Raw genomic sequence first — 27,220 nt, forward strand, 5'->3', positions numbered from 1 at the left:
TTGCCAAGGTCATCAGTAGAGGGAAGGCCCTGGTAACGATTCCAGTATTAGAGGGCCATCTTTGCACCTTCTTTGGGGAAGGAGAAGTACTATCAGCACTAATACAACCTGAATGCCTATGAATACAGCAGACATTCTTAGACTTTTTACATCTGGTATCTCAGCAAGGCAGGGGATGTTTCAGACACAAGGAGACTGAGGCTCAGCTGGCAAGCAATAAAACTGGACCCCAACTTCCAATTAGCCAAGAATAGAAACCCCAGACTGTTTCTATTAAACATAATTTTTATTTCATCCAAGGCAAAACTAAATAAAATTCTACAAAGCAAAACATGTTGTCAAGGCAAGACAGTCAGTCAGCTCACATTCATTCTGTGCTTGAACACAAGTTAAGTGCTTGGTGTGTGCACATCTGTGCCTCCCAGAGGCACCCACAGATCTGAGGCCCCCCACAAGGCCCGTTTGTGCTGCATTGTTTTGATCTATAGTTATACAGGAAATTGACTATGAGTATTGTTATCCAAGCCAGAGGGATAAACCATGCATAAGATAGTCGAAAGCACTGCATATCAGGTGGGAGGTGGGAGGGTAGGGACTCCCTGGGACATAGTAGTCAAGCAAGCTGTAGGATTTCCCCAGAGAAGTCCCCTCTCCTAGCACCCCCTCCTCCCCACACTCTGACAGCAGTTGTGACAGTGAGATGGCATCATGGTGTTATGCGGCCCAGGAGCACAGCTGGTCTCTCCCTCTGTCGCTTATTCTTTCTCAGACTCCTGGTGCCCCGCCAGGAAAGATGGCTCTGAAATGTATAGAAGCTCCCCCATCTCAGGCACACTCAGCCTTTATACACACCTCCACACATCCACATGCCCATGCACAGCCCACCCACCCCACAGCCATGCATTTCCACACGCTCAGTCCACACAGGCACACCTTCATCTGCCCCCATCTTAGAGGCTTGCTCTTACACCCCTCCCTCTGCATCCAGCTGTGGGCAGCCAGCCAGATGTGAAAGTCTGAGCTCCACCAGCTGTCCTCCCAGACCTCTCCAGGCTCATTCTGGCTGCCTTCTGGACAATTCCTACACCAGGAGAATCCCAAGGCCTGGAATGCTCAGGTCCTACTTGGGGGTCAAGGAAGGGGAAGTGGGAAAGACTTTGTTCGTGGTCTCCTGACTTTAGTGTCCACGAAACTGCATGTGTCCTGGGCTCCCAAGTTCAACATTGTGAATGCTCTCTCTAGCCCATACACCCTGAAAACACCCTCACCAGCCCCTGAAGATCACTCTCAGAGACCTGCATGTGCTGAGAGTCTGCTTGGGAAAATGGCTTTGCCCACACATCTTCCACTCCAAATTCATGCCAGACCTTCACCATGGGTATAATCCCAGCCTTGGGGCAGGACAGTCTTTGTTGTGGGGACTGAGTTGAACATCCTTAGCCCTCATGCTCATTAAAAGGCAGTAGCCATGAGTCCTCAGGCCTTGGAGCAACCAAAAGTGTCCCCCTCTACAGTTCCAATCACCTCTATGGAAAACTACCAAACAAAAGCCATGGACAAGAAGCTTTAAGCATCAGAGCCAAGGTTTCTAACATTACAAAGGCTAAAATGATTCTAAGGGCAGGGTTGGGGGTGGGAAGAGAGAGATAGAAAAGAGAGTGAGAATGTGTGTATATGTGTGTGAGTTTGTGCACTATAGGGATAGGACACAGAGGACAGGATAGACTTGGAACGCTCCCTCCAACTTTGATACCTGAACTCCTAGATCCCTTTCCAAGCCAAAAAGACATTTTTAAACCAAAACTTTCCAAGTCTTACAGTCCTGTGAAGTAGGTATTATTACCTCATTTTACAGATAGGAAAAGTTGAGCCCAGAGAAGTTACATGATCTGCCTGAGCCAGCAGCAGACCCAGGAATAGAGAGGATGATGCTCTCCCTCTCCCGTACTCTATGCCTTGGTTTCCTCTCAGGGAAGTCAGAGGAGCCCAAGACACTCTGCCTGTCCAAATGCTGAAGCTGGGAAAGGAAAAGAACGAGGTTCTGCATGAAGGAAACCTAAGAAGTTTCCCGAATAACTGGTGGCTCTGGTCTGTCTGCTCCTAAAGACAGGAAAGCCTGAACCTGAGCCCAGGGTGGGAGAAGGAAGACACAAGGGACGGAGGCAGATCTGAGTGGGCTCTTGCTGGGACGTTCACTGCTGATTTTTGGCAGGGAGAGCCCTTAGGCAGTCCCCATACACTTTGGAAAAGGGGCTACTCCCCTCTCACTCCTCCCAGGGCCCCAAAGGACAGAGTGTCAGAAATTTAATGAGACATCGAGGTGGGTGGGAGCAGATGGTGGATTCCTCCATGATCACAGCCCCGTCCATCCCCCGCTTCATCAACCCACAGGGACAACACCACGACATGGAAGGGCCCCGGGGAAGCACTTGGCAGGTGCCTCCAGGACTCAGCTGCTGGCCCAGGGGGCGTTAGCTCCCCGGTCCCTTGCCTGACCCTGAGTGTGGGCGGCTGGGGACCCCTCACCAGGGCCCCACCAGAGTTGGCTGTTCCACGTGGGCTGAAGGAAGGAGTCGAGGACATTATGAGCCAGGACTCAGGAGCTAAGGCACAGTCTAGCCCCACACACAAGGGGTGTGCAAACCAGTGCGTGGAAAAGCAGAGGAAAACTGTGGGCACTCTCTACCTGCCCCTCCCCACCCCAGGCTGCGGACGGAGAGGACAGCTGAGCAGGAAGCAGCCAGAAAACCCAAGAGCCCTCTCATCCAAAGCTAGAGGGTCCCTGAGGCGAGGGCAAGTCTTGACCCGGGGATGGAGGTGAACAACCCTGGGCGGGGAGAAGCAAGAGGAACACAGGAGGGAGCAGCTCCTCAAGCGAGATGGCGCCACCTGCTGCTTCGGAGGAAAAGCAGCAGGGCGGAGCAGGTTGGGAGTTCCCACGAGCGGCCACGGTCCTGCCAGGCCAGGGAGAAAGGGCAGCCAGCGTGGGTGGGCCTTCTGCCCACCTCTGCGGCCCTGACGCCCCACAGAAATTCTAGGAAAGAAAGAAGTGGCGCCCAGTGCTCTGGGACAGCCTGAGGGACCCCTTCATGAGCCCTTCGGAACCCAGAGATTAGAAACGCAGACTAAGTGGGCTAGGACCCCTAACGCAAAGTGGCAGCCCTAGTTGAGAGTCTTCAGAGACTCCGAGCAGCGGGGGGGCGGGGGGAGAACCAAGGCAGGCAGGCACCCAGGGGTCGGCATGGGGGAGGGAAGTTCCTCCCTGGAGGGACATGGGGAGCCAGGTATCCATCGAAGCCTCTCCCTGCAGGATCCTTCCAGGAGCCCCCAACCCGGAGAGCCTGTACAGAGTCCTCTGGCCACTCCCGCCATAAAAGGGTTAGTCCTCCACACTCAGGGTCCAACTACTGGGGAAGCCCTCGGCGACCCCCCCAAGTCTCTCACAAAGAGACATCAGGAGGAAAACCAAGGCGCTCCTCCTCTAGGGTCGGGGCTCTGAAGACCATCTACCCCGGTGTCGGGGAACAGGCCATCACACCGCCCCAGCCGCTCCTTTCCTTTCCCGAACCTTCCGCGGGTTCCTTTCCCTGGCCAGCCCTTGTCCCTGGGGAGCCCTGGTGGGAGGTAGGGGTTAGGGCAGGCGGGACAGGACCCCAGTTTCTCCCCGCCCGGGGAAGACTACAGTTTGAGCCAAGCAGCAGATGTCTCAGGCACATGGGGTCACGGACACGGCTCAAGCATCGGTTTCATCATAGGAAAGGGAGGCTCCCAGCAGCTGCTTGGCCCCAGGCAGGGGTCACACTTTTGTTGGTGCTTTCTCTTCCGCCTTGGAGCCGGGCAACCCATTCTCCGTATTATCGTTCCCTGAGGAACTCACGAGGCACTCCTTCCTGAGAGGGAGAGAGGAGAGAGGGGAGGCAGTGGTGAGAGGGAGAGCCAAGTGATGGGTAAAACTGTGTGGGAGGGGAGCCGTGGCCCCTGTGCCAGCCCTGAGCCTCTCCCTGGCCTTCTGTAGTGCCACGGTAGCCAGAGGCCAGGTTGCCCACCCTCTCTGCCTCCATTTCCTTGTCTAAAAAATGGCTGCAATGGCCCCTTCTTCATGGGATTACCGGGAGGAGCCAGGGAGCACTGAGAACAGTGCCTGAGCCACAGGAAGTACTCTATAAGGCTAGCATCATGCCATCTCAACACGGCAGAGGGCAAGGGTGCCAGTCACTCCTCGCAGGGGTCAGTAATGAGGGGAGGTCAAACCAGGGGAGATGTCAGGCTGTGCCAAGCCAGGGGAAGGGTCCAGGCCAGCAGGCAGGATGCCCAGGGCAAATAGGTCCTCACCCAGGCCCCGCAGGCCCTTCCTCCTGAAGTTGGCTGGGACTAGATGTAGCAAAATGAGATGGAAGGGCAGGCAGGTGCCGGCAGAGGCAGGAGGAAGGAGAGGTGGGCAGGTGGGAATACCCCCCAGAACAGCACCACCCTGGCCACCCTGTGCAGGGCATGTTCCAGTCTAAGTACAAGACCCCCCAACAGCAGTGGCCAGGCCGCACAGGGTTCTCCAGAGAAGACGTGAGTGCTGCATCACTCCTACCTTTCAGCCCATGAGAACTTCCAAGCCTTTTCCATGGCTTCTGTCACTAAACTACATCTTAGCCTCACCCTGGGCTTGTGTAGCTGAGGTTGAGGCCTTCAGGAGAGATTTAACATTTCATCTTCATCAATTTCATCTTGCAGGATTTAGTCTATACCTCCAGCCTATCCCCCTAAATCCGGAAAAGGGAACTCTCCTACACTGTTGGTGGGCATGTAAATTGGTGCAGCCACTATGCAAAACAGTTTGGAGGTTTAGTTTTTTAAAACTAAAAATAGAGTTGCCATATGATCCAACAATCCCACTCTTGGGCATATATCCAGAGAAAACTCTAATTCAAAAAGATACATGCACCCCAAAGGTCATAGCAGCACTATTTACAACAGCCAAGACATGGAAACAATCTGAATATCCATCCATAGACCAATGAATAAAGAAGATGTGGTACATGTGTACAGTGAAATATTACTCAGCCATAAAAATAAGGAAATAATGCCATTTGCAGCAACATGGATGGACACAGAGATTATCATGCTAAGTGAAGTAGATCAGAGAGACAAACACCATACGATATCACTTATATGTGGAGTCTAAAGTATGACTGAAATGAACTTCTTTACAAAGCATAAACAGAAAATCACAGAGACAGAAAAAAACTTATAGTTACCAAAGGGGGAGGGATACATTTGGATAAATTAGGGATTAGCAGATACAAACTACTATATATAAAATAGATAAACCACAATGCCTTACTGTATAGCACAGGGAACTATATTTAATATCTGATAATAAACCACAATGGAAAAGAATCTGAAAAAGAACAAATATATAGGTATGTACAACTGAATCAGTTTGTGATTCCAGCAAACCAACACAACACTAAATCAGCTATACTTCAATTTTAAAAAAAAGAAAAAGATCCTCCCAGATCCCAATTTTGTTCTCCATCCAACACAGTTGCTAGGTTTCTGGAAATTTGATAAGAGTATCATTCCTGTTGTTGTTATCGTTTAGTCACTAAGTCACGTCCAACTCTTTTCGACCCCATGGACTGTAGCCCACCAGGCTGCTCTGTCCATGGGATTTGCTAGACGAGACTACTGGAGTAGGTACTGGAGTAGGTTGCCGTTTCCTTTTCCAGGGGATCTTCCCGACCCAGGGATCAAACCTGTGTTTCGTGCATTGGCAGGTGGATTCTTTACCCCTGAGCCACCAGAGCCCATATCATTCTTAGTGTAGTTTAAATCAGTAATAACAATGAACAAACAGAGCCCTGTGACATAAAGACCTCTATTCAGATGGGTCTATCATCCACCTATCTATCTACCTATCTCTAAACCTAAGGAATAGTCACTCTAGCCAATTCCCATCCACCTAATCATCCGTATTTCTTTCCAAAGACCCTGCTGGTTACCAGGCACTGTGTCAGGCTAGAAAGGTGTCCAACTGACAAGGTGTCTGCTCTCCAAAAACCTGCAGTCTTCCAGGAAATATGCTATTAAACAAGTAACAAATAAGTAAACAAGTACAATGCAGTAAATGACAGGATGCAGGTGGGGCATACGAGGGAGGGACTCAACCTAGGAGGGCTCCTTCTAGGGTCAGGGAAGGCCCTTTGGAAGCATCATTTAAACTGAGACCAAGAAAGATGAGCAGGAAAAGAGGGAGGAGACATTCTAGGCAGAGGGACCACCCTCACATGTGAAAGCCCAGAACTGATCATAGGATGCTGCCCCCACGTCCCTTCTTCTCAGGAAGCCACCACATCTTTACTGTTATGCAGGCCTACCTCGCTGCTCAGAGGACCCTCTCAGGCTTCCTCCTGGCCTGTCTCCCACCTCTAGCCTCTGCCTTCCCAGTCTCTGTGCCCACCAACGCCAGACCCTTTCTTCCAGGTCCTCTGATGGAGCCAGGCCCTGCAAGCCCTGCCCAGCTTCCCTGTGGTCAGAGAAAAGCCAATCTCAGCCTCAAGGGTCTGTCCCCACCCCCTCTTTGTGGGTTTCCCCCCTTCCTCCTGACCCCACCCCCACTCTCTCAACAACAGCAACCACAAACGCCTGTTCTCCGCAACATGCTCGCTTCCCAGGCTGTCTTTGCTCTCAGCGGTTCCCCCTACAGAACAACCTTCTCTTCACCCTCCCTGGGACTTAACTCATATCCATCTTGCAAGGCTGACCACAAATGTCTCTTCACTATTATTCCACCCTCTCCTGAACCCCCTCGACATTCTCTCTGAGTGTGGGCAGGCATGCTCAATCACTTCAGTCATGTCCAACTCTGTGCGACCCCCTGGACTGCAGCCCGCCAGCCTCCTGTCCACGGGATTCTCCAGGCAAGAATCCTGGAGTGGTTAGGCCAGCCCTAATTCCTTTACCTCCTGTTACACTGATTTCTGCACATGTCTTCTTTACTTAGGGGCAGAATCTCATTCCTTCTGGAATTTCCTGCAGTGCCTGGCACAGTACTTTGCACACAGCATCTCAAAAAGAGCCACTGAATGAGAATGACTTACTGAACTCTAGCTCCCACTCCCCTGTGAATCAGTAGGGCGCAGCGGCAACAGCTGAAGTTTCAAAGCAAACAAGTTAGAATTCAAATCCCAGCTCTATCGCTTATTAGCTGTGTGACCCTGGGCAAGTCACTTAACCACTCTGAGCCTCACTTTGCTCAACTTCAAAATAAAATCATACATTTTTTTTTTTTTAATGCCTGATGGAGTATCCAACACACGGTAGAGGAACGTGATGAATGACAGGAAGCACTATTGTATGTAGCATCCTCCTGATGCTACACACGTGCACCAGCATGAAAATGTTAGCCTGCCCTGTTCTCAGTGAACTCATGGTGGCTCCCAAGGATGACTGCTTTCTTTCCCAAGTGCTTTTAAACCATATGTTGAATAATGTGTTCTCCAAATTTTCTCACCAGCAATAGTAAGACTGATTATTAAAAACACAATTTGGTCTGGACCCATGCTCCAGGCCCCTCTCAAGATCTCCGAAATCCTCCCAGCCTCTGGCCATGATGCAGCTAGATAGCCCAAGAGTTCATCATCACAACCAGTCCTCCCAGCTCTCCCTCCCCTCTGCCAATCCCTAAAATTCTCTCCCTGCCTTCAGCTGCCTTCCTTTCTGACCAGTGGCATTTCTGCCCTTTTCAGCCTAATTTCTTCTCAACAAAGCAGCACGAAGCCAACCCCAACAGATCTTCTCCTTCTATCTTCTGCTTCTCCCTTGCTTCTCCTACTTACTTTCACCCTCTCTGCTTCAATGGCAGGCCTGCCTCATCTCATCTTTCTTGCCAAGAACACAACTTTCAGATGCCTTTGGTCTGCTCTGGGTTTTGCAGCACTCAATCGTGGAACCTGCCAGCTCTGGCAATTCTGGGTGTGGGCTGCACCCTTTGTACCTCCCGATCTTTCTTCTCATTCCTCTTACAAATATCTGTCTTTATACCTGAATTTATCCTAGGGCTTCCTGGGTAGTCATATCAGCCTTTTTAGACTGTTTTTCTCTCCTTCATTTGAATTTTCAGAATTTCACAATAAAAGACTCCCATCACGCATTACTCCCATCTTCCCATTTTAGAGTTTCTGTATGTGGAATCTCATATTTCCCCTGATCTAAAAAAAAAAAAAAAAAAGGCATTTGAAAGCCTTTGGTAGGACTTTAGATTGAGGTGGTACAAATAATGGGATGGGCAGGAAGACAGGGGAGTGAGAAAGAGCAGGTGAGTTGTATGTATATTCTCAGCGAAGTCAGTGTATTCAATAAACATCTCCTGAGCGGATGGGGAAAAAGGAGTGAGACGAAGAATCAGGCTGAAAGACGAGAGGAGCAGGGCAGGGATAAAAAAGAGAGTGGAAGAATTAGGAAGAGAGGAGGGATTAGGAGATAGATGGAAGGATGAAGGCAGATGGGGATATATGATGGTGGATGAGAGGATGCTGGAACACCCATGAGATGAGAATGGGTGGTGGGCCGGTGGGAAGGCTGGAGTCAACTTACTTCTTCTCCTGAGTCTTCTTGATGATGAAGGCAATGAACTTCTTAACCAGCAGGATGAAGATGAGGAGCCCAATGACCCCGCCCACGACACCCAGGATGATGAGGGTCACGGTGTTGTCCACTTCTTCCACTTCATGGTCAGAGAAGGGAAAGAAGAGGGGTGGAGGAGAGCAGGAGTCACCTGGAGCACCATGGCAGCCCAGCAGCTCCCCAGCCTCCAACCTGGGCATCTGGGACACGCCCACCCCAGCAGGAAGCAGAAGCTAGAATATGGCATCCATCAGGCTAAGGCATAACAGGAAGTCGTCCCTCTCCCCCTATGCTCCACACATACGCCCTCCCGCAGACACCCACACAAGTTCTGGAATAACTCAGACTTGGGGACCACAGCATCCAGGTTTGACTTGACCCTCAAGCATGAGACTTTCATTGTCTCCTTCTAGGTTTCCTTTTACTCATGCAGAAAAAAAATTGAGAATCTCCCTGCAATATCTCTTACGTGGCCAGAAGACACAGGAGCCAGGTAATCTGGATTTCAACAACAGGGTTTCCGCAGTCACTAATGAGCTGGTCACTAATAGTCACTAATAACCTACAGCTGACCACTTAACCCTTCTAGCCTCAGTTCCCTCATCTGAAAACTGACCTCCTGACTTCCCAAACCTGTTCCACAATCTCCTCCATCTCTGCTGAGAAAACACCATCCTTTGAGTTGCTCTGGCCAAAATCCTTGGAGTCATCCTTCACTTCTCTCTTTTTCTCAAACCCCTATATCCAACCCACCTGAGAATCCTAATGGCCCTAACTCCAAAAAAGTACAGAATTGTGAGCATCTTCTCTGCAGGAATCCCACATCATCCAGGAGAGCAGTGGATCCCCACAAACACAAGAAACGCAACACAATCAGGATGCTTAAGCAAGTTTCCTTCCTTTTTCTCTGCTTCCATGCCTCGATAGCCTTCCAGGCTCCCCTCTCCATGATGCCCACCCAGTCTTAACTCCTTCAGCCCTTTCTCTAAACACGTCCAGTGTCGGGGTCATGGGATACCCTCATCACATGTTTCCTCGTTGTCTAATTGTTCCACCATTGTTGGATTGGAATCCCCTCAATCAGGACTTAAGCTCCAGAGGAGAGAGACCATTCTTATCAATCTCTACTGGAACTTCTCTGGTGGTCCAGTGGCTAAGACTCTGAGCTCCCAATGAAGAGGGCCCTGGTTCAATCCCTAGTCAGGGAACTAGATCCCACATGTGGCAACTAAAAGCCCACATGCCTCAACTAATATCTGGCTCAGCCAAATAAATAGATAAATATTTTTTTAATCTCCATTGCCTTGGCTTTGCATGCTTTGCCCCATTTCAATTATGTGTTTACTTGTCTTCTGTCCTACCCTGACCTGTCAGTTCTTTGAGAAAGGACACTGTGTATCATTCATAGCACTTTCTGGTCCTACATGGCATTCCATCAGCTGTTGCTAACAGAATACACAAGAGTAGAAATAATCAACACATAAGGAGAACTTCACAACACACTTCCATGTAGCTTCTGGGACTATCACAGCAACCCTAAGAGAAGGCAGATCTTCATATGAGGAAAACAAGGCTCAGAGGGCCTCAGTGTATATCATAAGTTATTCAGTGGCAGAATAAGTATTCACACTAAGTTATTCGAGTTTCCAGATGTAACTCCAGTTGCCCTTGAAAGCATAAAGTGAAAGAAAACACCAACGGTCCATTTCACCATTACACCAAGTTGGGTACCCCCCCACCCCCATCCTTCCAATGCCACTGCCCTTGGTCCCAGACCCATTACATACATTTATCAACAACTTGGAGGAAGATGGTGGCCTGGTGCTGAAAATAATTCTCCTTGGGGTTCTTCACATGGCAGGTGTATTTGCCCGTGTCGCTGAACTCCAGGTTCTTCAGTGAAATGGAAATATTGTTCATTTTCTCCTTCGTGGAGCCCTCCAGAGTGATGCGGTCATCATCTTTCAATTTCACCTTGGGGTCCGATTTCTCATTCTTCACAGTCCCATCTATAAGCTGTGTGGGAAGATGGGAGCAAGGAGGGGACCAAGAAAAAAATCAGAGAGTCATGACATCACTCCAGCCCACTCCTTAGGCACCTCTCTGCCCAGGCCAGGAAGAGCCCTTCCCCTTGGTTTCCCATGCTTATCAATAGCTCTGTCTGTCTAACCTGGATTTTACTTGCTTCAGGCTAAACCCAATTTCTGTTACTAAGGTCTCCCTAGAATGTAGCATGATTTTTACTGCTTTCTTCATAAAAGCCTTTTAATACCACATAAAAGCCTGTTAATACCACACTTCCTTCCCTCTGTCATTCCTTCCAGCCTTTGCTAACACCTCATCCCCTATCTGCCTGAATACTGATCCTCCATCAAGATGTGGATCAATCCCACAGGGCAGTGCATCGGCACCCTCTGAGTTCAGTGTTTAATTACATCCAGAGTTGGTCTCTTGTGACTTCCAGTCCCCTACTAGGTTGCAGAGTACTCAAAAAACACCTGCTGGGACTTCCTTGGTGGTCTGGTGGCTAAGACTCCACACTCCCAATGCAGGGTGGCCTGGGTTCAATCCCTGGTCAGGGAACTAGATCCTACATGCCACAACTAAAGATCCTGCTTGCCACAGCTAAGATCTGGTGCAGTCAAATACATAAAGAAACATTTAAAAAACACCTGCTGACTCTCCATCCCCACCCCCAGCCAAAGCCCTGAACCCTTCTCTTCTCCAGCATCCCCTTCCATCCTTCAAAGGCCAATTCCCCAGCCCTTCTCCTGTTTGGACTCTTCTCATTCCCCCTCTCAAAGTCTTCCAAATGTCTTATCTCTTCTGCTTTTTAAATTAAATTATTAATGTTTACACAAGCTAACCAAGTTTCAGGTATTTCTTCAGACCAGACAGAGGACTCTAGACAGGAATTCCAACGGACCCCAAATTCTGGCAGCAAAAATCTAAGCATCTTTCCCACATAGATCAGTCTAGACAGGCTCTGGAAAGAATACTGGGAGAGAGACTTCCCTAGTTAAGAATCCGCCTGCCAATGCAGGGGCCGCAGGTTCGATCCCTGGTCCAGGAAGATCCCACATGCCACGGAGCAACGAAGTCCGGCACCACAACTACTGAACCCATGTGCCCCAGAGCTCCTGCTCCACAACCAGTGGAGCTGCTGGAATAAGAATCCAGTGCCCCACAACTAGAAGGTAACCTCCACTGGCTGCAACTAAAGAAAACATCAAAGACCCAGTGCAGCCAAAAAGAAATAAATACATTTATTTTTTAAATAAATTAAAGGTGAGTGTGACAAAAGATGCATCCCTGGAGACCATCATTGAGGGGTGAGTCCAGGAAGGACCATAGCCTGGGGTGCGAGGCAGGGTGAGGGGACAAACCCGGGAGGAGGATCTGAGCTGCCCCATCCCTTCTCCGGCTACTTACGATCTTGTAGGTATCACTGCTGTTGTAGGACCACCAGAAGTGTAGGTTCTCGAAGCCAAAGCAGCTGGAGAAGGTGCAGGGGAGCAGGATCTCCGTGCCGTTGACAGCGTAGATGGTGGTGGCCTTTCCCACTGACACCTCCAGCGACAGGGACACCGGGAGCAGGAAGAGACCTGTGTGAGGGAGGGGCACCACCTCCCTGAGTAAAACCCCACCAGAACCTCCAGGCTGCAGCCCTGGAAGGGACCTCTCCGGTGGAGTGGAGTGGCATGGTCAGGCAGGGAGGTCTCTATTGCCCCCCGTGTCAATATTAGGAAGACGGTTCTCTTTACTTTAACCGACTCTGCCTGGACCACCTCCGTGATTCATTCTCCCTCTTGGCCTGAGCTGGATGGACTTCTAAGCCTGTTAGTAGCCCTTGTGACACTCTAAGTGACCACCAGGGGTCACCCCAACCCAGGAAAACCAGGTCCCGGCCTCCGTGCCGCGAGTCCGCGCCCCTTAACACGCGGCTGTGGTCCCTGCGGCCCCCAAGTGCAGAACCTGCGCCTCCTGTTCACGCTGAGAATCTCCCCAAGGGCTGTGGGCCACCCCCTCGTGATATTTTCGGGATTTGGCGGGGCGAGGGTGTTGGGAGACCGAACGGGTCTCCTGAGGTGGCTAAAAGGAAAACGGCAGACACAGGACCCGGCTCCTCGGCCACTCATCACGGACCCTGGCGGCTCCCACCTGCCCTAAGGGGCCAAGAGGCAGGGGGATGCCTCCCGCTGGACCTTGCTCCACCACCGAGAGGGACCTCTTCGAGAAGAAAAGAGAGACAAGGCGGACCGGGAGGGCATCCCGCAGGGCGGGGTGGAACGGGGATGTCTTGGCATCAGTCAGCAGCCGCAAAATCAGAGGGAGTAAAGCAGTAACCTCAGAGAAAGTGAGGGCGGAAGACCCGTTATGGAGGCCGACTCAGGGCAACAGGATGCTCGCAAGCCGGTGGCTGGAGTTGGCGCCGCAGATGGTCCCCTCCGGACCCAGAGTAGCCCCCGACTCCCTGCAGCCCCACTGGGGCCTCTCATCCTGGGCACATCCCCACCCCCACCCCCTTCTTTCCCACACCTTCCAGTCCAATGCCATAGCTGCCAGTTGAGCAAGTGGCAGTTGTGAATTTCCACTCATGGCCTCTGGGCCCTGTCTCGAGAGTTCGTGAGTTCTTGTAAGAGACCCTGGCCCTCCTGTCCTACAGAGTCCTTGAGGAAACCCCACTGTACCTCAAGGTCATGAGGAGGAGGGGTGTCAGAATTAGAAACTAGCTGTCCTTGCCCCTAAATGAACCAGGGTCACCCCGGGTGAGGACTCAGAGTCCTTCTCAGGTTCCCAGTGATGCTGAGAATAATGACCTTTTTCTCAGCAGAGATGTTGGCTAAGGCTCTGTATGAGTAATCTCATAGCATCTTCACCTCTCACCTGGAAGGAGGGTCTTATTAATCACATTTTACAGGTGGGAAAAATAAAGCTCAGAGGAGCAAAGTGCCTTGTGCCTTGGCCAAAGTCCTACAACTTCCAGAGGTAGTTGAAATGTGAACTGGAGTGTGACTCCAGGGCTAGTGGGCAGCTGAGAGCAGACACCTGGCTGCACCACCTCCTATGCCAAAGTTTCCCTGGCATCTCTTCCCAGACTGTAGCTTCTCTCAACTACTTGGACCACCAGCCTGGCATTCCCACAGTGTCAGAGCCTAAAGGGCCCAGATGGTTTCAGGTTAGAGACACTAAGTTGTCACTGCCTGATTTTGCAGATGGGACAACCAAGACACCAAATGGGAGGAGACTTGGCTGAACTAACTGGGTTTAGTGGCTGAGCCACCTGAGAACCCCTCTCAGGCCAATCAGCTCCCAGCTCTGCAGGCAATTCCCAGAACTGTTCTTGTTCCCAAGACAGATAGGGTCAGTCTTTGTTTTAAAGTTGCCAACCTTGCTCCCATCCTCATTCTCAGGGAAAGACCTCTTTAATCAAACTTAATTTCCTCATTGTATTGATACATCACAAACGAGCTTCCTCTTGGGTTGCACACATGAGATAAGGATGCCTAGTGCCACCTGGGCAATTCTTTTTAACTTAGAAGAAGGAGACCTCTCTACCAGTCCAGTGGTTAAGACTGCACTTCCCACTGCAGGCGGCTCAGTTTCAATCCCTGGTTGCAGCACTAAGATCTCGCCTGCCATGTGGTGCGGCCATAAATAAGAGGAGCTTCATGGAGAGCTGGAAGCCCAATTCTGCTCTTAGGACTCCCTCAGCTTTTCATGTCCTCTTTACTTCTGAAGGCAAAGCGGACTGCTCTTAACACAAAGCTCAGAAATAACAACCCATAGTCCAGGATCCCCTGCCACTGTCAACAACTGCTGGTATATGCTCAGCACTTACTATGTGCCGGCTACATATAACCCCCACACCCACGCTCTGAGTGGTGTACCGTAATAGCTCCATATTACAGACATGGCAACTGAACATAGACAGGTTTGGTGACTTGCCTAAGGTCAACAGAGGGGCTTCCCACATGGTGCTAGTGGTAAAGAACCCGTCTGCCAATGCAGATGTAAGACACATGGGTTCAGGTTCAACCCCTGGGTCAGGAAGATCCCCTTGAGGAGGGCAAGGCACCCCACTCCGGTATTCTTGCCTGGAAAATCCCATGGACAGAGGAGCCTGGCAGGCCACAGTCCATAGAGTGGCACAGAGTCGGATATGACCGAAGCAACTTAGCACACACACACAAAGGTCAACAAGAGACATTTCTAGCATCCCAGAGCAAGAAAGCCCTACCTTACATCCTAAAACAGCAGATTTTGCCCACTAGAGTTCCAGTCGGTCCTGAGGGGTCATTTCAATTAGCCTTCAGTCTTTGATCAGCTCCTCTGTGCCAGGGATTGTTCTAGAGCAGTGGCTTTCACAAAGCGTCAGAATCACCTGGAGAGCCATTACAGCTAGCTCTGCTGGCCCCACCCCAGCAGTTTCAGATCCAGCATCTAGAGTGGAGCCTGAAAATTTGCATTTCTAAGAGGTTCCCAGAAAATGCTGCAATCAGAGATTACACTTTGGGCCCCACTGTGCTAGAGGATTTCTACCTATTAACTTCAACTCTGATTAGAATGCCAAAAGATGGGTATCATTTTTCTCATTGTACAGATGATACAATTGAGGCTCAGAGAGGTTAAGTCACTTGCCCAGGGTCACATAATAAATGGTGGATCTGGAATTGAGCACTGACTGTAAAATAGGATGGGCATTTTACAGGCACTGTCTCATTTAATCCTCACGATAACCCTTATGAGGTAGTTATTATTTTTACCCCAACATGCAAAATGAAGAAACAGGCTCAGGGAGATTAACTTGCTCAAGGCCACACAACTGGTGAGTGGAATAAGCAGAACACAGACCAAGCTCTGCTTTCCACCACGCTGTGACGGCGTCTCTCCCAGAGAATGAAGCTGTCAGGGCCGGCCCTCCTTAAAGCTCCTGGCTTTCTTTTCATTTCTCCCCTTTCTCACCTCCTTGCCCCAGAGATCTACTGACAGGAGCCAGACATGAGATTACACCCTCCTGCCTGAAAGATGGCTTTCGATCGGGTTCTTTTTTTTTTTTTTGCCACACTGCATGTGGGATCTTAGTTCCCCAACTAGGGACTGAACCAACACCCCCTGCAGTAGAAGCAAGGAGTTTTGCTTGCTTCTGGACTGCTTGGGAAGTCCCAAGAAGACAACCTTCTGATGGGAGACCTCAGTTTTGCCTCTCACCCCCAACTGCCTCCACAAACCAAAGAATGGAGTGCAGTGTGGTGAAGTTCTCAGCAGAAGGAGCTTCCTGATGCCTACAGTGCTCCCTCGGAGCCTGAGCACGTGTTCCGAGGAGCACCACAGCACCAGCCTCTAGCGTCCGGGATCCTAGGGGAGACAGGGGGATCCAAGTCAGGGGCCAAACCCCTTCCCCCCAACCTCAGCTGGAATAGACTATCAAGCACCAGAGACATCCATCAGAAGTGAAATAGTTTTGACCGCTTTAAATAGAAGCAAAAAGAAACAAACAAACAAAAAAACAGTCCAGGACAGAGGAGAAAAGTACTTCTCTAAGGTCTGACTCATGACGGTGCGCATTTCCGCCTGATTAGAGTGCGCCTGTGTGGATGACTTAACTTTAATGTACTCAGGACTCCCAGACTCCCAAAGTGAAGCATTGCCATTCCCACCATAGCCTGGAAACGACAAAGGGAAGGCAGAGATGTTTCTACGGTGAAGTTCGGAGTCCTGCCTGAATTAAAGCATCAGAGATGGGGAGCAAGCCTGGCTTCTCCACCGCACACCCTCCCAGCACGCAGAAGTCTTATCGGCCGTGTCTAGGAAGCTCGTGCACAGGAAAACCCAGAGGCCTGCCTCCTATGCCTTCTTCCCTGTGAGCCTGCGCTGGGGGGAAAGAAGGGAGCAGGGTCAGATCTAGATCCACTAGAGGACTCAGAGAGGTACTTCAGCAGGATGACCAAGCCAGGATGCATGTGTCAGGAGGCACATGGCAGACCCCACTTGGCTGGCTGACCTTGAGAAAGTCAGAGGTGCTATATCCTCAAACCAGGGATGCCTGTCTTTCCTACCTTCTAAGCTTGGTATAAGCTAAAAAAAAAATGAGCTTATAAAACATGAGAAGGGCTTCAGTGAGTGTATCCCTCTGGCCTGGGCTCTCTGCGGGTAGAGGAACATAGTGTTTAAAAGGAGGCAGGGGGACAGGGCTGGCCTCCACTGTAGGTCTAGATGTAACCAAAGACACTCAAGGACCAGCATCAGCCAATAATATCTCCAAGCCATTCAAGCACTGTTTTACACTTTCACCCTGTATTACTTCCTGGAGGTAATTATTTCCATGTGGCTACTTCCTCAGATAAAGAAGGACTTTCTTTGTCCCAAACTAAACTCTAGAATTTCAAGTGATCTTGTGCGTTTCAGATTGGGGGTCCCTTTCCAGCATCGTGGGATGAGTGGGAACAAGTCCTCCGACCTGTGATCCTTCGGAATTCAATCCGAAGCCTTGCTCACTGAGAGTCCCTAACTGCAGAGCCATTCTCAGAACAGCCATTTTCTTGGCTGTTTTCTGATCGGCACCCTCCTATCTCATGCGATTATGTCTCAGGATTGACTCAGGCCTCCCATTTAAAGTAAAAATGTATTTGTACAGGCAAATCTTATCATTCAATACACCAAGGGGGATCTCACGGCTACCATCAGACATTCCAAGGCAAATGCCAAGGCAGAAATCTTCTCCCATCTTTTCCGATATCCGGGTACAGTGATACCCAACTTAGGGCAAGAGGAGGAAAGAGGGGCAGCATGGAGCACCCTCTAAGTTTAGCTCCCCAGGCTTGCCTGGCAAGGCAGGCGGAATTGTGGCTGACTTTAATAGGGAAGCTGATACACTGGCCCCAGGGGAGTCAGGTTCAAAGTAAGAGCTGGGAGGGAGAAAGTGGGCCAAGGCCAGCAGGACAAGACCCCTCCTGGGGTGCAGGCCCTGGGGGCTGTGGGAGGCAGGGCTGAGCAAGAAAAGGCCCCTGGGCCCAAAGACAGAGGAAAGATTTCAGCTCCCTCTCCCTAGGCAACCTGCCGGCTTCCTGCCCACCCCCAGGAGCTTTGCGGGGATAGAAACATGCCCCTGAGACAGCTCTGGATGCTCAACAAAACCAGCTTTGCAAACAATTCAGGCAGTGTGCCCATCTCTCCTCCTGCAGGCCATGGAATGGGTGTGGCTTCTGCAGAGATCCTTACACCCTCAGCAGCGGAGCAAGGTGGGAGAATCTGTGCCTGGGGTCATTATGGTCACAGCAGCCATAATGACTTGGGACCCCGCAAGCATACATGTCCAAAAAAAGAATGAATCCCCAAACCTGGGGTCTTTCTCCTCTTCCCTGCTTTCCCATCCTCTTTGCCATAAACCGCTTATTTACCCTTTCATTTTCCTTCCTCTGAGTGGGACTAAGCACCCTCTGCTTAATTGCCTTCTCATTAAACAAGTCCTTAATAAATACATACCCAGGGAAAGAGGGTTGGGCAACAGAGCACCCTCACAAGTGATAATTACACAGAGATCAAAGCAATTAAGCAAATCAGGCAACAAGGAAGGAGTGGGTAGGACAGATATATTACCAGTTACATGGTTAGGAAGGGACTGACACCCTTTTATCCTCAATTGCAATACTGCCATCTTAAAAACTGTGTCTCAGTTTAAGAAGGGGCGTCTGGTCAGATTACCAAATATCAGTTTTGTCTCGGCCTAGGAGATTGAGTTTGATGTGGGGAGAGGAAGCTGGAGGGGTAGAGGACTCCTGGGAGCTTACTGCTCTGTACCCAGTTTCCATAGTTGTGAGAACAGCTCTGGGCCTCCAAGCCTCTATCCTTCCACACCCAGGCTCCCGAGCTCACTGCTTCTTCAGTCCATCAGCACAACCCCTGCTGACCTTCCCCTGCAGCAGACTTTGGTTAACTGAGAGGCAAGTTGGTGTGACAAAGCCCCAGAGACCTGGATTCGGGCCCACCTGGCCATCGACTGGCTACACACCAGTGAGCAAGTCACCTTCCCTCTCTGGACCGTGGTTTCTTCATCCGGAGGGGAGCTCTGTGCTACGGTTTCCAAAGCTCCTGCCAGCTCTGATGCTCTACTTGGCTGTCCAGTCATCTCTGCATCTCCCCTCCTGGACCAAGAGCAAGGATGGTGTCTTCGTGCCAAGCTCAAAGCAATGCCACTGCGAGGTCTTATTGGTGGCTGCTTGGTCCCTCCCCAGGGAGGGACTCAGGTTGTATTCCCTCGGCAGACCAGAGGGGCAAGGGGCAGAGCAGCTGGGGCCAGTTCTAGGGCCTGCTGGTCTCCCCCTACAAATCACTCTGCTCTCTCCTGGGCTCCCAGAGGGTAGCTCAGGGAATCTTCCAAACCTGTTCCAATGGGCCTCTGTCCCTCCCTAGTCTATCAGCTCAAACAGTTCTTAGAGGAGGTGGGGGTTTCCACCTGGAGAAAAGTACCAAGAATCTGTGCCTGAAATCCCAATGCACACACACACGGTATATGGTGGGATTCCCCACAGAAGACAGGTTCTATGAATACTCTGGCACTCGCATTCCACCAGCCAACCAGGCAATAAGAGAAAGGGAAGCCAGAGGTGTTGATAAGCAAGCTAGTTTAATGGTGGTGTGAGTTTGAATTCCCCAGTGACCCCTTCCCCTTGCCATGGCCACAGTGATCAGAGATGGGATGAGGGGGAGCAGAGGGCCACTGTGCCCAGCCCACAAAGAGAAGCCTCGGGCCTCGCAGAGACCCACTTCTTAGGGTCGCCGTGGAATCAGCACATCTGTGCCTAAGCTACAAGAGAGAACACCAGCTGGAGGGATGTAACAAAAGCAGTGGCTCCTGAGTGAAGGACATACTTTAATCCCGCTCCACCACCAGGTGCTAACATGATCAGCACACGGTTTACATTGGCAGAAGCAGCAGCAGCCACCCTTAAAGACTTCTGTCTTCCTGTTTTCAGCCCAAATGCTTACATCGTGTGCCCAACCTGATGAGGGGAGCTGCCAAAAGCCAAATCTGACAAATACAAACAGGAAGAGGTGCAGGTGCCAGAGATGGAATCGGCTTACATGGAAATCCAGCTTTGACTTCTGAGAGGCTACATTCTGGACTACTAAACATCATTCCCTAATCTCTAGGAGTTTGACGCTCAAAAGTATCATATGCATAAAATAGACACTAATCATCTGCTCCGTCTGTAGTCTCCGGATGTGCCTCCTTAGTCTTCATACTCATCCCAAAAATGAAGAGCCAAGAGCAGGTTAAACAGGTCCCACCGCCCAACCCCATGGAATCTTTACCTAAGAAGAATAACAGGATCCTTCCTAAAGGGGGTAATTTCTTGGCAGTCCAGTGGTTAAGCTTTGGTGCCTTCACTGCCGAGTGCATGGGTTCAATCCCTAGTCGAAGAACTAAGATTCCCACAAGTCTCTAGCCATAAAAACATAAATAAATTTTAAAGGAGGGCTTGAACGATCCTCCAAGTCCCTCCAACCCCATCCAGTCTGCAGAGAAGGCAATGGGCACTAGAGGAAGTAGACAGCAGAGGAGCCAAACGGAAAAGGGACAGGAGGAAGGGGAGCTCCCCCACCTTGAACTGGTGCACGCCAGTGCCGGGGCAACAAGCATCCAAGTTGCAAGAGGCTCTGGGCTGGGGTAGAAACCAGCGTCCCAAAAACCACACGTGCAACCCACCGGGCATCTCCTACACCCGATCCCAGACACGTTCCCCTAGCCGGCTTAAACCTCTGCGGCCCAAGCTCCAGCTCCAGAAGCTGAAAGCACTAGAGACAGCAAAGAACTAATCGCCAGGCTGGCGGGTGGGATGGGGCGGGGGGCGGCGCAAGGTCCCCTGGCAACTCAGCAGTCCAAACGGCGTCCTGGAAAAAGCGGGAGCCGCTCGTTGGGGGCTCCAAAGCCCACCCTGTCCAAGGTGCTGTTCTTCTAAGTGACTCCTCCTCTGGCGGGGGCGGGGGGGGGGGAGTGGGGGAAGGGTTGGGGGCAAGAGGTAGAAGAAACCAAGCCGGGGCTGCCTTACCCAAAAGCCCAGTGCCCAGCCATCTCGCCTGGGCTGCGCCTTGGTCCCGAGCCCCGGGCATCGTTCTGTTCTCTCCGGAGCGCCCCCGGGGCGCGGGGACGGGATACAGGGCACACCCGTGCTCGCAGCCTGCGGTCTGCAGTGGGGCCGGAGGCTGCCGGGGAGCTCTGCGCCGCTGGCCAGGGCTCTGGAAAGTTAGCGCGGAGAGCGCGAGGAGGGGGAGGCAGGGAGGGAGAGGAGGAGCCGGCTGCGGGAGCGGCCGCCGGGGGCGCGGGACGAGAAGGAGGAGCCCGCGGAGGAGGAACGCGAGCAGGGCCAGGAGGCTCGCCGAGCTAGCACCTAAGCGAGCGACGCTGCGCCTCTACTCTGGAAGCGCTCCAGCTGCAGGAGGGGCGGTGGCCGCCGCGGAGCCCGGGGCGTCCCCGCCTCCAGGTCCCGGAGCCCCGGGAGCCGGCCGCACCCCCAGCAACCCCCCCGCCCCCCCCACACACACACCCCTGCTTCCTCTCCGGCTCGGGCTGGGAGGCTGCGGCTTGGCACTGCAGGGCCGCCCGCAGCCGCCCGCATCATCCCGTGCGCTGAGCTGCCAATTAGGAGGATAGTTTGGGGAGGAGTCGAGGTGGAGCCTTTCGGGTGTTGGAAGGCTGCGATGTCTGCTTTGGGGAACACGAGTTTGGGTAACTGCTCTCTCTCCCGGGGCCGCGAAGGGACCGCTCGGTCGCCCGCAGCCGGCACTGCCGCAGCCGGTGGGCGTGTGCGGGCTTGTGTGTACACTGCGGCCGCCGACGCGCGTGTGTGCAGCCTTGAAGCCCAGCTGTGCAGGGTCCCAGGGACTCAGCTTCCAACTGCAAACTGCCCCCGCCACCGCACACCAACCTCTCCCATTGCTTCATGGACTCAGAAATCTTGATGCTCCTGGTTACAGAATCCGGCCAGGCCCTACCGTTGGGTCCAAGCCCTGATTCACCCTTCGGGGAACCCCTACTTCTTTTTTCCACCTAGGCCACACCCCCCACCCCCAACCCTCCCTTTTCCCCCCTCTTCCAAAGGTTTCCTGTGTCCTTCAGAATCCTCCAAGACTCCCTTAGTCTCACCTCTGTTTTGAAGCGGGGGTGGATTAGCCCGGGGTAGGAGCGGGGTGGTCACAGCCAGGTCAGAGGGCTTTTTCCCAGAACCTCTGGAGTTACAAGGGAGCCTGTCTCGGGTGCCTCGGTTGGTAAAGAACCCACCAGACAACGCAGGAGACGCAAGAGACACAGGTTTGATCCCTGGGTGGGGAAGAGCCCCTGGAGTAGGAAATGGCAACCCTCTCCAGTATTCTTGCCTGGAGAATTCCACAGACAGAGGAGCCTGGTGGGCTACAGTCCATGGGGTCGCAAAGAGGCCTGAGGCAACTGAACGCACCCCCTCCCACGCATGCCCCCAGGCGCAGTGCTGTTCCCAGTGGTTTAGTAACTCATGTCTGCTCTCCTCCTCAGGCCCCCTACCCAACCATTCCGGCCCCCTCCCTCCACCGCAGGTCCTGTCTGCCTTCCTGACCCTCCATCCTTCGCCTGTCTGGACATTGGTTCTGCACTTGGAAACCTGCTTCCACTTCATGGCCTGACCCCTGCTACAGCCCCCCACCACCCACCTTCTTGACTTGAGGGTCCTTGGTGGGATTCAGAGATCATGGACCCTTTGAGGTTGTATGGGAAATGCTGGATGTCTATGTGTTTTTTTCTTTTTTCTTTTTTTTTTTCCTGGGCGAAAGATTCAGTATAGCTGTGATAGTGGTACAGTGGCTCTGGAGTTAGACGCTGGGGAATTAAGTCCCAGCTCCAGCGTTTATTGTTGGATGACCTTGAGCAAGTTATGCAATCTTCTGCAGAAACCTCATTTGAAATATCATGAAAGTGATGATATTTACCTCGTGAAATTGTTAAGGGCAATGCCACCCTTAGACCGGGGCAACAGGGGCCTCAGCCCTGGGCTGCTGAGTTTGGAGGGTCTCACTCTGGCCCTCCTTTGATCACACCCCCTCCTCCTCACTGGAAAAGTGGTTCCTGGGACAGCAGGGAAGGGTAATCCATACACCTCATCTTCTAGACCATGCTCCAGACATCTGGGACCATGGAATTCTCTGTTCAAATGACCCACTTCTGCGCAAGCCTCTTCCCTAGGCCTATCCTCTCAGGAGCTGCCCATGCAGAATGTGCACCCACAGCCCTGGGCAAAGGACAGCTGTTTGCGGAGGGTGGGGAGTGGATGGAACTTGACATGCAGGTAGAACCTGACATCCAGGCATGCATCAGAGACCCTGTCCTCCAAGGACCAGGGAAGAGTGGGCCAGGGAATGGCTTTGGGGCCTGGCCTTAAAAAAGACTAAGAAAAATCCATCAAAGACAGAAGGTAATAGGTAAGTTTTCACACTTTGTTATCTTGATTCATAACTTATATTTAGACATATATGTAATGTCCATTTGTGTGCTCACCCCAAGCATCACAGACATCAGATGTAGACCTATGGAGACTGGATGAGATGTTGTTGTTTGTTCTTTAGTCTCTAAGTTGTGTCTGACTCTTCTGCAACCCCATGGACTATAGCCCACCAGGCTCCTCTGTCCAGGGTTTCCCAGGCAAGAATACTGGAGTGGGTTGCCATTTCCTCCTCTAGGGGATCTTCCTGACCCAGGGATTGAATCTGCATCTTCTGCTTGGCAGGTAGATTCTTTACCACTGAGCCACCAGGGAAGCCCTGGATGATATTATCACATGTAAAAGTGCTAACAGAGTTCTAGGCACAGGGTCAGCTCCCAGTACATTTTAGCTCTTATTATTCTCAAAGAGGTCTGGGGCCCTAAAAAGCCTAAGCCTCTTTCTGTCTCCAAGTTTGCACATTCACCCCCTCCTTTGCCAGGAGGTCCCAGACACTAGATCCACAGGGCCAGGCCTCCTCGCTGCTCAATTTATTTTTACAGCAGGGGTCATGTTTCTCAGGAGCCAGAGCCTGAGGTGAGTTAGGAGGTGAGCCAAAGGGAAGGAACGTGACCCCTGCCCAGAGAAGGGGGATGGGAGGGGACAGAGCTCCCTAGATCCTGGTGACCCGAAAATGTGCCAGTTTCCTCCATGCCCTCCACCTTCTCAGCTGCATCTCTGCTCACCAATTCTTAGAGCCAGAAGGGTCCTTACAAAATCCATACGCCTCCCAAATGAAAAAACAGGCACAGAGAGGTAAGATGTGTGGGCCAAGGTCACAGAGAAAGTGATTCGTCAAGTCAGAATTAGAATCTACCCCATTATTTGATTCCCTCCCTCCACACCCCCAGCTCTCCTCTAAAGAACATCAGGAGGGCGCCACAACTGGGCAGAAAAAGTGTTTGAGAGATGCATTAGCGGCTAGAGGAATTTTACATTTAGAGAGCACTTTCCTCAAAAATTCTCAAAACCCTAGTCCATCGATTGATCCATCCAGGGATGCCAGGGGAGAAGGCAAGCAAAGGTCAGAATTCCTCTGTCCGACCTTTAGGAAACTACTTCTTTGCTGAGCCCTCCCTGACATAAACCTCCTTCATCCAACCCAAGAGCCCCAGTCTGGGGTCTGGGAGGGGGATGGGCAGATACCTTGGCTCTTTCCTCCTCCTCCTCCTCCTCCTGTTGGAAGTCCCTAGAGGGCGGGATGGCAGTTGGGACACAGCCCCCAGCTGCACCCAGCAGGGTGGATTCCTGAGGGTGGGCTCCAGCACACTCAGGTCTTGGGCGGCGGCTCAGAAATACCCTGAAGAGCAAGCTTTCAGAGAGATATAGAGGGATTGGGCCCTGGGCCAAGGAGCTGTCAGGGAGCTGTTATCGGGTGGGAGGAGATAGGGCCTAGATTTAAGGGGAAAGGATTTTTTTTCTAGGGGCGGGGTGTGGGACGGGGAAAGGTTCAAGCGGTTCTTTGAGGCAGTTAGTCCAACAGTTCTCTCTGAGACAGGCGGCCTCTCGGTTCCTGCCCTCGGCCTCCACCCCCAGCCCTCCCGGGAGCAAGATGGGAGCTAGGAAGGGGCGCAAGCACGAGATGAGGGTCAGAGTGTCAGAGTATGGTGGGGACGTGGCCCGGGCAGGAATGGGGGCAGAGCTCTGGCTCGAAGCCTTCCGGGAGATGCTCTTACCCGGGAAGGCACGCACCCCTGGGCGCTGTCCCACCTTCCACAGCGGGGGGTGGGGTGGGGGTGTTGGGGGGGGGGTGATGGAAGATTCCATCCCCTGTCTGTTCTCAGAAAGCGAGCCAAGACCCCGGCAGGGGAGGAAGGGAGAGATCTGGTGAGGTCTCCAGAGCTATTTTAAGAGGAGTTCCTTCTAAGTAAAGAGAGCCTGGCAGGGAGCGGCCCCCCCACCACCACCCCCCTCCCCCCCCCCACGGCTCCCCTCTCGCCCTTGCCTGCCGCCCGCCTCCCCCGCTCCCCCACAAGCCCTCGCGGCTCCTGTCCGGGCATTGCAGGTAACGGGGCTGGAGGGCAACCCTGCTGACTCGGCTTTTAGAGGCAGAAGATGAGGAGCTCTGCAGGGAGCCCCGCCCCCCAAGCCCCCACCTCACAGCCTCTCCCACCAACCATGGACCACTTGCATCAACACCCCATAGCTTATAATCCCCGGTTATAAACCGAGCCCCAACCTCAGGACCGCGGGACTGCAGAAGCCAGGAAGCTCTGCATGAACTCCAAGCTGAACGCCCCCAAATCCTTCTGCCTCTGGGATTGGGGTTGTGTGGATGTGACCTGGACAGACGTTTGGGAACCTCTTTCTAGTGTACCTCGGTCTATTCGCCGCCCATCCTTACTCACTATTCTGCCCCCACCCCCAGCTCACTGCCGGCTTGCCCCAGCCACAGTCCCAGCATCCGCTGAAGTTTGTCAGGTGCTGAGGGGGTTAACCCGACACCGTGTGCCTAAGGAACCAGTACTGGCCACCTTGCCTGCTGCTCCGCAGCCCACTGGGCATCTTAGTTGGGGTGGAGATAAACCCTTCCTGAACCCTCCTCACGCATCTCCACTTCCTAAGGGCTCTGGGTGCAGGCAGGTAGGCAGCCACCTCCTCCATCCCTCCCTTCCTCTTTTTCTGTTTTCTGCCAGGTTCTTTCCAAACATCCTCTCTGGCAAAGGGGGGGTGGGGAGCCCCAGACAGATGAGCTCATTGGGAGGAGGAGGGCAGAGAGAGGAGGAAGCTGAAATATCCTGACCAGAGAGATGCTCACCGGACCATCCTAAGCTGGAGAGGGGTGTGTGCCCTCTTCCAGGACCAGGCTCTGCTTCCCTCACTGCAACTCAGAGATGGGGTGAGTCCTGGGCATCCCTTTATTCTGGGCCACTTTGGGGTGGGGTGTGAAGCCCCACAGCAGGATCGCTGCCACCCTGCCCAGCAGCCCAGAGATGTGTTTACCTCTCTGTTTCATGGGTTACCATGCCTCCTCACTGCCTTCCCATCAAGGGAGGATGGGGACTCAGGAGGGCTGGGGGTCGGAGGCATCGGGAAGGTGGTCATTGATCGCAGGGGGACTGCTTTGTCAGCTGAATGGCCAGATATCCTCCCAGAACCCTAGACCTGGTCCTGCCACTGAGCTGGGCACTGGGACAGACTGACCAAACCGGAAGCATAAAATGGAACAGAGCACCAGGCAAGGCTCCCTGGATGTTCTGGTCCCGTCCGCTATGAACATTTTAGTGCAGGAGCAGTGGATCTTGTAAAGTGAGGGGAAAGGGAGGGCATGGAGTAGGAGCGGAGCTATGACAGGGGCGGAAGGTCAGGATTTGGCCGAGAGGAAGGGAAGCAGCACGGAGAGAGTCTGCCTGGAGTGAAGGGTTGCCTGGGGAAGTTGGAGTGAGACACAGGCCGAGGAGGAGGGGTAGTGATAGAGGCAACTGGTCAGCAGGTGAAGAAGAGTTTTTATAGGTTTTCAGAAACCAGGAGAGGAGAGGGTGGCCGGCAGAGGCCAGAGCTGTTTGCACAGAGCTGTGGGGTCAAAGGCCAGGCCAGGCAGGGTGTTTGGGATGCCCCAGACATCCCAGTGGGAAGGCTTTGCCTCTGCCTCCAAACATTTTTGCCCACCTCTTGTTGTCCACGGTCATTTTGAGACTGGCTCCGAGTCACCCTTCCCCCACCCACTCCCAGGTCTCTGGGCTGCAAGAGGCTGGACCACTGCCCTTTCTCACAGTCTGATGTGATGGCTTTGGCTTCGCTCCACCCTGGGTGTGTATTCTTTGCTAGTATTTTCTAGCTGTGTCACCTTGAGTGTACACATACTTAGTTTAACAGAACCTTGGTCTCTTTATCTGTCAAAGTGAGAAAAGAATGCATATTGGGGGAGTTGTCCTGAGGATTAAGCCAGCTGATGCACACAGAATACTGAGTTCAGGGCAAGGCACAGAGTAGCTACTCAGTAAAAGTGATCATCCTTATTAGCCTAGCCAACTGTCACTCACCACCCCCCCCAACCAACCCGACCGCACCCTCCAAGCCCCTCTGAGCCTGGATATGAACCCACCTGGGCTTCTCAATGTCTCACTGGTAAAGAATCTGCCTGTAATGCA

The 27,220-nt window shown here is 52.4% G+C and overlaps 1 protein-coding gene across 1 annotated transcript; it reads right to left on the bottom strand.

Annotated features, from left to right (window-relative positions):
* Positions 1–267: 267 nt before the first annotated feature.
* SCN4B (sodium voltage-gated channel beta subunit 4) lies at positions 268–20,935 on the bottom strand. Its single transcript, XM_040258093.1, has 5 exons — positions 20,673–20,935; positions 12,052–12,224; positions 10,407–10,635; positions 8,590–8,719; positions 268–3,890 (listed from the first exon to the last, which is right to left on the bottom strand). The coding sequence occupies exons 1-5, from the start codon at positions 20,731–20,733 to the stop codon at positions 3,797–3,799; spliced, it is 687 nt and encodes a 228-aa protein (XP_040114027.1). The 5' UTR covers positions 20,734–20,935; the 3' UTR covers positions 268–3,796.
* Positions 20,936–27,220: the final 6,285 nt, after the last annotated feature.

Source organism: Oryx dammah, unplaced genomic scaffold (assembly GCF_014754425.2).
Source record: "Oryx dammah isolate SB20612 unplaced genomic scaffold, SCBI_Odam_1.1 HiC_scaffold_17, whole genome shotgun sequence".
In the NCBI taxonomy this organism is placed as follows: Eukaryota; Metazoa; Chordata; class Mammalia; order Artiodactyla; family Bovidae; genus Oryx; species Oryx dammah.

Bases quoted from the DNA above. Each gene is read 5' to 3' on its own strand.
- SCN4B (XM_040258093.1), bottom strand. From the start codon at position 20,733: ATGCCCGGGGCTCGGGACCAAGGCGCAGCCCAGGCGAGATGGCTGGGC. The intron at 10,636-12,051 runs GTAAGTAGCCGG...CTTCCCACACAG, and splicing joins GCAGTGATACCTACAAGATC to CTTATAGATGGGACTGTGAA. The intron at 8,720-10,406 runs GTATGTAATGGG...CTGACCATGAAG, and splicing joins CCTCCAAGTTGTTGATAAAT to TGGAAGAAGTGGACAACACC.